The sequence below is a fragment of the Bufo gargarizans genome, chromosome 4, assembly GCF_014858855.1.
Source record: "Bufo gargarizans isolate SCDJY-AF-19 chromosome 4, ASM1485885v1, whole genome shotgun sequence".
In the NCBI taxonomy this organism is placed as follows: domain Eukaryota; kingdom Metazoa; phylum Chordata; class Amphibia; order Anura; family Bufonidae; genus Bufo; species Bufo gargarizans.
Window position 1 is genome coordinate 213,569,787 of NC_058083.1, and position 10,348 is coordinate 213,580,134.

Consider the following 10,348-nt stretch of genomic DNA (forward strand, 5'->3'; position numbering starts at 1 on the left):
ATCCACAGGCAGCTAGGACATGTTGAAATCTGAGTGATTTTTTTTTTTTAACTTTTTTAAACCACAGACAGCAGGACTTTTCTTCCCTGTTGCGGTTTTAGGTATTGGGTAAAGTATCGCAGCATTTCTAAGTGTACTTGTGTAAATGTATTGTTGTTATAGCTGCCCCCCCCTACTTTTGTCCTGGCCCCCAGTGTGCCCCCCCAAAGTTTGAAAGCTAGAGACGCCACTGGGGCAGAGAGGTGCTTGGAATACTCTTTCAGACTGGTGTATGAGAAATTATACATCGGTGTCACACTGTATAGAGTCTATTGTATTTGAAAGAGCAAAGCAGGCTGTGCCAGGATTTGATTTCTTGATGAAGGACATGGAGCAGTTCCTCCCCTGTGTGACTCCGTTCGCACAGGCAAACCATGTGCAGAACAGCGTGAGAATGATGAAAGGTGTCGCACAAGGCTTTCATATGTAACACCCCAGAGTTGTGTTACTACATGCCTCTATTCCGCTACTATCTTGTAAGAGCCTTTGTATTGTCATCTGATCTGATTTTGATTATGTTCCCCACAAATGTGCATTTAAAACCATGTTAGGTTGCAGGTGGCAAAATCATTGGTAGAGATAGCGTTAATGTTATGGCAGTTCAGAGTGGAACAATCCTGTTCTATTCTGCCCCCCTCCTGAAGAGAAGTGGACCATTCCGTCTTCCTGCAGCAAGGGAGGGAAAAAACTGTTAGAATCAGATTTTAGTTACTCCCTGCATAGGGGAGACAGCAAGGACCAAGTCGTGGTCTGAGACTTAGTCATATTCCCAGTCTGAGCTCCTTCAGCCTCAGCCTAAGGAAGAAGCAACCTCCAGAGTTCCAGGAAGAAAGCATCCCCTGAGAAATCATCTGTGAGTAAAGATGAGAGACCTACAGTAGGAGAAGCCATTCCTCCTCAGCTAGTCTGCCCCATACAGCAGAGGTACAGAAAAGTGCAGAAGAATAATTCCTGATTCCTGAGTTATAGAGCTACCAAGCAGACGTCTTATCCTGCAAGCTCCCCACATATCAAGCAGAAGCATTTATTCCTGCCAATGATTGCCAAAACCTGCTGGGACCAGAGACCAAAGTTGTATACTGCTTGGATACAAGTTAACTTCATCTAAAGGTCTGGACATCATTTCTGCTTCAAAATCCCTCTATTACCCCTACTATAACTACACTCAAATTTATTGCAAGTGAGCCAGGAGTTCAGCCGCACCCAGGTGGGAGACACCGTTGACACAATTATCACCACCCTATAGAGACATAATAGGCCATTACACCACTCTGGCATTCCTAATCTGGGACATGCGTTATAACACTTTGGAAGGGCCCTGGGGTAGTACCCTGCGCACGCTGCAATTGGCGTCACGACAAATACAGAACTTTAACAACCCATATCCTGGCCATTGCACATACACTACATGCCTCCAACAAAATTCTTGGATCTCTACATGAAAATGATGTAAATCACGAGAGGGGCATATTTGGAGACATTGACTTCACAAGAGATACAGAGCAGCTAAGTTCACTTTGAAAAAAAAAAATTCAACACTGCGTAATTTAGCCCATACAGCAAAAGGAGGTGTACAGTCACCCATCAATTTTCCTAAAAAAAAAGCCAGTTTCAAATAACACATTTCACTACTACATAATTGGCCAATACTGCAAAAGGAGGTGTGTAATAACCCATAAAAAAAAATTTAAAAAAATTTGTCACATAAAGAATTTCCCCACTAAGTAAGTCGGTCCATACTGCAAAAGGAGCTGTACATTCTCCCATATATTTTCCGAAAAAAAGCCAGCATCACAAAAAGAATTTCACCACTAAGTACGTCGGTCCATATCCCAAAAGAGGTCCATATTCACCCATACATTTTCCAAACTAAACCAGTATCACATAAAGAATTTCACCACTAAATAAGTCCATACCGCAAAAGGAGTTGTATAATCACCGATAAATTTTCTCAAAGAAAGCATATATCACAAAAATAATTTTGCCACTAAGTATTTAAGTCCATACCGCAAAAAGAGGTGTACAATCACCTACACATTTTCCAAATAAAAGCCAGTATCACATAATGAATTTCACCACTAAGTACATCGGTCCATACTGCCTTACTTAGCAAAAGGAGGTGTACATTCACCCATACATTTTCCGAAAAAAAGCCAGTGTCACATAAAGAATTTCACCACTAAGTCGTTTCATGCCGCAAAAGGAGGTGTACACTCACCCATACATTTTCCGTAAAAATAGCGAGGGTCACATAAAGAATTTCAGCACTAAGTCAGTCCATACCACAAAAGGAGGTGTGCATTGACCCAAACATTTTCTGTAAAAATAGCCAGTGTCACATAAAGAATTTCAGCACTAAGTAAGTCAGTCCATACCACAAAAGGAAGTGTGCATTCACCCATACATTTTCCGAAAAAAAGCCAGTGTCACAAAGAATTTCACCACTAATAAGTTGGTCCATACCGCAAAAGGAGTTGTACAATCACCCATAAATTTTCCCAAAGAAAGCCTGTATCACAAAAAGAATTTCACCACTAAGTACTTCAGTCCATACAGCAAAAGGAGGTGTACATTCACCCATAGATTTTCTAAAAAAAAAGCCAGTGTCACATAAAGAATTTCACCACTAAGTACTTCAGTCCATACCGCAAAAGGAGGTGTACATTCACCTATACATTTTCAGAAAAAAAGCCAGTGGCAAATAAAGAGTTTCACTACTAAGTAAGTTGGTTTGTACCGCAAAAGGAGGTGTACTTTCACCCATACATTTTCCGAAAAAATGCCAACATCACATAAAAAATGTATATGGAAAAAAAGGGCTATTGTGGCTCACCTATCAGTCAACACGTGTTATGTGTCCAGTATCAATCTGACTCACCCAGTCAGTAAAATATATTTATGATGGCTAGTATGTCAACAGGCACACTATATTTGGGATCATACAGAGAGAGTTGAGTATATTTCTAATTAAATAACAACACAATCCCTCCCAAACAATCAAATTAAAATACCTCATAAAAGCATACGAACGATACCATCAAAGCACATAGGTTAGCAGATTGTAAAAATAGACTCTGGTGATGAGCGGCAGGGGCAATATTCGAATTAGCAATATTTCGCGAATATTTGGGCAAATATTCGCCATATATTCGAAAATTCGCGAATTTGTGATCTCCAGGCATTATTTTCTTGATTGCGAAAATCGCATAAAATTCGCATAAAAATTTTCGCATAAAAATGTGCATGAACTGGTATTTAAAAAAAAATTTGAATATTCGCGATTACAAATATATTTGGCGATATTCTAAATATTCACGAATTCTCAAAGTGCCAATATTCACAATTAAAGTTCGCAATTTGAATATTCGTGATCAACACTAGTAGACTCATGTGTAGACTAGTAAGTAATAGAATCTTGGTAACTCATAGGATCCAGCCACAACAGTTGTTTGTGCATATAAATTATATTTTTTAGGATTAAAAATAGTTCTGTCCTCATATGGTTCCACTGTCTGTATGTGGTTTCAAGCATCAATTATTTCAATTAAAGGACTTGTACTGTCTGGAGCTTTGCTGTCTCTCAGTTCAATATTAAGCGTTGCCACATAGGTGGTATGTTGCTATAATATACTGCTCTCATACAATATCCCAGTGTGGTTTTGAATATAGGGAAATTAAATCAGATACTTGTAGTGTGCTGTGTACCACGAATGACTATTTAAAGGGAACCTGTCACCAGGATTTTGCGCATAGAGCTGGGGACATGGGCTGCTAGATGGCCACTAGCACATCTGCAGTACCCAGGTCCCATAGCTCGCTGCGCTTTTATTGTGTTAAAAAACAGTTTGTATCCATATCCAAATGACCTGATATGAGTCCTGTATCCGGAGATGAGTCAAGCGGAAAGGAGCCCAGCACCGCCCCGCGTCCTCCGAATCTACTCCTTGCTGGCTGACGTCACAGAGCTGGAGCGACGAAATCTCACGATGCGCGAGCTAGCGCATGCACAGTGTCGGCATCATGTTCATTCCCTGTACTGGCATCAGCACAGGGAATGAACTACACATGCGCTAGCTTGCGCATCTCGAGATTTCGGCGCTCCAGCTCTGTGACGTCAGCCAGCAAGGAGTAGATTCGGAGGACGCGGGGCGGTGCTGGGCTCCTTTCCGCTTGACTCATCTCCGGATACAGGACTCATATCAGGTCATTTGCATATGGAGCAAAACTGTTTTTTAACACAATAAAAGCACACAGAGCTATGGGGACTGGGTATTGCAGATGTGCTAGTGGCCATCTAGCAGCCCATGTCCCCAGCTCTATGCGCAAAATCCTGGTGACAGGATCTAAGATGGCTGCTGCTATTTATAGGGCTGTGACCTCACAGGGCTAGCTGGCTGCTGATTGGTTGCATGCATGGCATTATAGGTGATCCCACCTTCCCAGAGTTCCTTTCTCCATGTCCTCACACGTAAAGCAGCCATTTGAGGAAAAAATTTGATTCGTTACCATGAAGTGTAAGGTAATTAGCATTCAGTGTGAATCAAATTTTTCCTGAAATTCGAAACGAATTCCACTTCCTCATCTTCGATTCACTTATCTCTATTTGTAACAAAAAAATTGATGGGTGGGATATTGGCTTCTTTTCTTTCTTATATAGGTGTTTTTTGCGAATTTATTAAATGCCTTGACTTGAAATAAAGATATTTAAGATATTTTTAAGAATAAACATAAATAAATAAATATCTGTCATAATAAGCTGCTGCTATTAATTCCAATGCCCACTGGTAAATTAAATGAAAAACTATTTCTGTAAAACCCATACCTTCTGACAGACTACTTATAGTATCCAAGCCTCTGTACATCGTACTTGACGTATTTGTATTTAGTTATTTTTTTAAACATGACATGGAACATAATGTCACCATGATAATATCCTAATTCCTTAGGATAAAATGCATCATTATATTTCAACTAATACTTTAAACACCATGGACTCCTTTGGGGGCACATTTTTCTCTAACAGCTCATAAACACTCATTTAAAAGAGTTCTCTGGGCTGCTGATAATATATCATATAAATATAAAATTGGTAGAGTCCGACACTCGACGCCTTCACTGATCTTTGGGGGTATAGCAGAAGGTTCCAAACACTGTGTAGTTTCTGGTGGAATTATATTGAAGCTTGGCTCTAATTCACTTGAATGGGAGTTGAGCTGCAGTAAACTGGCTCAGCCACTTCATAAGCTACAGAGCTGTCTGTCTCCAGCTCCATGCACTATAGGATAAATTAGCTGATTGTCATGTGCCTTACCACCACAATCTGATATTGATGACCTATTTGGAGGTTAGCTTATCAATATCTCCAGCCTGGAGATCCCTTTAAGCTAAATATGTTTATTAACTGTCAGGAAAGTATAAATAAGGGCTCCAGATAGAGCCATCAGGTCAGCCCTCTGATAGGCTCCCTGTTCGGTAGAAAGCAACAGTCTGCAAAGGCAAGGAAAAGGAAAGCTGTAGAGGAAAAACTTAGATTTTTACTAAAAGAATAACAGCACAAAAAGAATAGGAAATCTATGGTAAGAAAAATGCTAAATGCTATGTCTATAGCCTTTAAAATATAAGTCTTTATGTCAATTAGGTATTTATAAAGTTAATGTTCATAGCATATGCCAATTTTCGGTATACGGACAAGTGCAGCAGGAAATACTCACCATCTCATTTTCTTGGCCTTCGTTAATTTTTGCGCGATGATCTTTGTGTTCTTTTGATTTCATGTTTCACGGTACAAATGACCAACTTAATTGTTCCCTTTCACAGAATGCAGGAAGAAGAGATGCGTTCAGTTTAATGTCACCAAGCAGCACAGATTGTATGAAATAAAGTAACCAACCTTCTTCAACATTTATATAATACGCACACCTCTTTAACTACCTCTGCTTTGTGCTTCTGATGAATCAGCATTAGCAGTACTAATTTCCATCTTTTCAATTGTGATGAAAATAAATTGCCTTCCAAGTAAGCTACACCCAGATTCCTCTAATCTATCATCAGTGTAATTGTATCTGTGGCAGATTACCAAATACTCAAGATTCAAAGACAGTGGCAAAAAACTAACCAGTATGCATAAAGAATCTTAAAAAAAAAATTGCCCCAAAGCTGCTACTAAAAGTATTTAATCATATGAATTTGTCATTTTTATGCAATTTCTACTTTAGGAATGTGAAATTCCATGTTCACCTGCCACAAGATTTGTATATAACAGATTCACAAAATACCCTTATATTGCAGGACCATGGGGGAAACAAGAGCTGGATTCTGTTTGTTTTGGGATTTTGTAGTCAAAGATTTAAAGAAGTTGCCCTATTACACAAAAATTTATCCATACCACCTATTAAAGGGGTTGTCTCACTTCATTAAGTTGTATTTATCATGTAGAGAAAGTTAATACAAGGCACTTACAAATGTATCGTGATCATCCATATTGCTTCCTTTGCTGTCTGGATTCATTTTACTATCACATCATACACTGCTCGTTTCCATGGGGCAGGGCAGCCAGCCAATCAGCAGCTAGCCAGTCCCTGTGATGTCACAGCCCTATAAAAATCCTGCCCGATCTCAGCCATTTTATAGTAAACTGAGCAAAGGGAGAGACAAGCACTAGGTCCAGTCTTTAACAAAGCTTTAATTGTAGAATCTTGGATAGGGAGATGGCAGGGACAGTGTAGGAACAGTTTAGGGAGATCATAGGGAGAGTTTTTACACACTGTAGCGAGAGCATAGGGAGATCACAGGGACAGTGCAAGCTGTGTGATCAGAAGCTGAAAGGATCCATAGGAGACAGAACAGTTTGCATCAATCCCTGCACAGAGCTATCTAATTAAACAGTGTCTACCTTGTTTAAGCAATTCTATTACATCCTGATTCTCAAATTGGAGTAAATAAGCAGTGTCATTTAACTGTTATTGGGGTGCCTACTTTCTTAAATGGAATTCCATTAGGCCTTGATTCTCAGATTGGGATGAATAAGCTGTGTAATTAAACTGTTATTGGGGTACCCACCCTGTTAAATAATTAAGCAATACAATTAGGCCTTGATTCTCAAAAAGGGGGGAATAAGCTATTTTTGCTGTTATTGGGGTGCCGACTTTGTTTCTTAGATGAGCAGTACCATTAGGTCTTGATTCTGTACTGTTATTGGGGTGTCCACATTGACTTATTTTACATATACAGGTGACTGTTACTGTACAGTATGTCCAACAGGCAGTTGCCAGGGCCTTCTGCGGGAATAGACAGTGGGAAAAATGTTGCAGAAGTAGCAGCAGAAGAAGGGGTTGGTGGCAGTAGCCGCAGCAACGGGCTAGAGCTGCAACTGCCATCCAGCAGTCGTGTTTTGACCAGCAATCTAGCTATCCTTTGACTTGGTCATTAACATTATCTCAACTGACATCAGACACCCACAGACAGGATTTGGTGGGTTCTTCTGGCACCACACTTAGTTGGCATGGTCCAGGAACAAGCTCCCATCCCTTACCTGTACTGAACCTTCCTCTTTCTTTTTCTGCTACTTCCGCTCTGGAATTATTGTATGTTGCCAGCTTTGGGGCACTGCGCGTGTGCCGTGCAATGTCCTGTGCAATCCCAATATGAGTGGTATGTTAAGCAGTACAATTCGTATCAGTTTAATCCCTGTTACGTCCCCTATCAGGGGATGTGTATGGAATAGATTTTAGGAACCGGGAGATGGAAAAAGATGCTTGGTCGGTCCTCTTACTTCCAATTTGGGGCACTGCGCGTACGCCTTGAAATGTACTGTGCTACCAGATATGAGTGGTATGTTAAGTAGTACTATTCCTATCAGTTTAATCCCTGTTACGTCCCCTATCAGGGGACGTGTATGGAATAGATTTTAGGAACCATGAGATGGAAAGAGATGCTTGGTCGGTCCTCTTACTTCCAATTTGGGGCACTGCGCGTGCGCCGTGCAATGTACTGTGCAATCCCAATATGAGTGGTATGTTAAGTAGTACTATTCCTATCAGTTTAATCCCTGTTACGTTCCCTATCAGGGGCCAGTGTATGGAATCGATTTTAGGAACCAGGGGAGATGGAAAAAGATGCTTGGTCGGTCCTCTTACTTCCAATTTGGGGCACTGCGCGTGCAATGTACTGTGCTACCCGATATGAGTGGTATGTTAAGTGGTACTATTCCTATCAGTTTAATACCTGTTACGTCCCCTATCAGGGGACATGTATGGAATAGAGTTTAGACAACCGCAAAGAGTTGTCAATAGTTGACACACTCATGACATAAATTTTATTCCTCTATGTGTCAATCTTGGTGTAGTGATGACTGTGCTCGTGTGCACGTTTGGCAGATTGCAGGCGATGGTGGTTTTTCAAAGCCTATGGTCGTGCTGAGGTATTTCAGTGACAGTTAAGTGACCAAGAAAACAATGATTCTGCAGTGTGGGCCCATTGTTGGCCTAGTAGGCTTTAATGATCATCTTAGATGATCACAAAGAAAACTAATGTTTTTTCTATGCAAAACTATCCAGCCGATCGTTTTTGGTCTGTTCACAATGAAGCAACGACCTTATCATCTGGGGTGTGCCAACATTGCCATTGCCAACACACTCATAGAGGTGATCGCTTCATTGTGATACGCAAGCCCCTTCACCACAACAAAGTAACGATCACGAAGGGGAATAGACACATGTACAGTACAGACCAAAAGTTTGGACACACCTTCTCATTCAAAGAGTTTTCTTTATTTTCATGACTATGAAAATTGTAGATTCACACTGAAGGCATCCAAACTATGAATTAACACATGTGGAATTATATACATAACAAAAAAGTGTGAAACAACTGAAAATATGTCATATTCTAGGTTCTTCAAAGTAGCCACCTTTTGCTTTGATTACTGCCTTGCACACTCTTGGCATTCTCTTAATGAGCTTCAAGAGGTAGTCACCTGAAATGGTTTTCACTTCACAGGTGTGCCCTGTCAGGTTTAATAAGTGGGATTTCTTGCCTTATAAATGGGGTTGGGACCATCAGTTGCGTTGTGGAGAAGTCAGATGGATACACAGCTGATAGCCCTACTGAATAGGCTGTTAGAATTTGTATCATGGCAAGAAAAAAGCAGCTAAGTGAAGAAAAACGAGTGGCCATCATTACTTTAAGAAATGAAGGTCAGTCAGTCCGAAAAATTGGGAAAACTTTGAAAGTGTCCCCAAGTGCAGTCACAAAAACCATCAAGCACTACAAAGAAACTGTCTCACATGCGGAACGCCCCAGGAAAGGAAGACCAAGAGTCACCTCTGCTGCGGAGGATAAGTTCATCCGAGTTACTAGCCTCAGAAATCGCAAGTTAACAGCGGCTCAGATTTGAGACCAGGTCAATGCCACACAGAGTTCTAGCAGCAGACACATCTCTAGAACAACTGTTAAGAGGAGACTGGGTGAATAGGGATGAGCGAACTCGAACTGTATAGTTCGGGTTCGTACCGAATTTTGGGGTGTCCGTGACACGAACCCGAACCCGGACATTTTCGTAAAAGTTCGGGTTCGGTGTTCGTCGCTTTCTTGGCGCTTTTTGAAAGGCTGCAAAGCAGCCAATCAACAAGCGTCATACTACTTGCCCCAAGAGGCCGTCACAGCCATGCCTACTATTGGCATGGCTGTGATTGGACAGAGCACCATGTGACCCAGCCTCTATTTAAGCTGGAGTCACATAGCGCCGCCCGTCACTCTGCTCTGATCAGCATAGGGAGAGGTTGCGGCTGTGACAGTAGGGCGAGATTAGGCAGATTAACTCCTCCAAATACTTGATTAATTGATCGATCTGCAGCTGTGCATCATTGAGCTGCTGAAATTCAATTGCTCACTGTTTTTAGGCTGCCCAGACCGTTTGTAAGTCACTTTTTTCTGGGGTGATCGGCGGCCATTTTGTGTCTTGTGGTGCGCCAGCACAAGCTGCGACCAAGTGCATTTAACCCTCAATGGTGTGGTTGTTTTTTGGCTAAAGCCTACATCAGGGCGAAGCTGTCACACCAGGTGCATTTAACCAGCAATAGTCTGTTCATTTTTTGGCCATATACTACATCAGGGGCAAGCTGCGCCTGTCACCAAGTGCATTTAACCCTCAATGGTGTAGTTGTTTTTTGGCTAAAGCCTACATCAGGGTGAAGCTGTCACACCAAGTGCATTTAACCAGCAATAGTCTGTTTATTTTTTGGCTATATACTACATCAGGGGCAAGCTGCGCCCGTCACCAAGTGCATTTAACCCTCAATGGTGTGGTTGT

General features: G+C 41.3%; 1 protein-coding gene across 2 annotated transcripts in view; it reads right to left on the minus strand.

The window, feature by feature from the left end:
- LOC122934136 (probable cation-transporting ATPase 13A4) overlaps positions 1-5,933 on the minus strand; it is a 209,546-nt gene extending 203,613 nt beyond the window's left edge. Inside the window, exon 1 of one of the 2 annotated variants that reach the window (XM_044289352.1) lies at positions 5,751-5,933. In XM_044289352.1, coding sequence (XP_044145287.1) covers positions 5,751-5,813 — 63 coding nt within the window. In that variant the 5' untranslated portion in view covers positions 5,814-5,933. The remainder of the gene's footprint in view (positions 1-5,750) is intronic. The other variant, XM_044289351.1, reaches the window with a different exon arrangement.
- Positions 5,934-10,348: the final 4,415 nt, after the last annotated feature.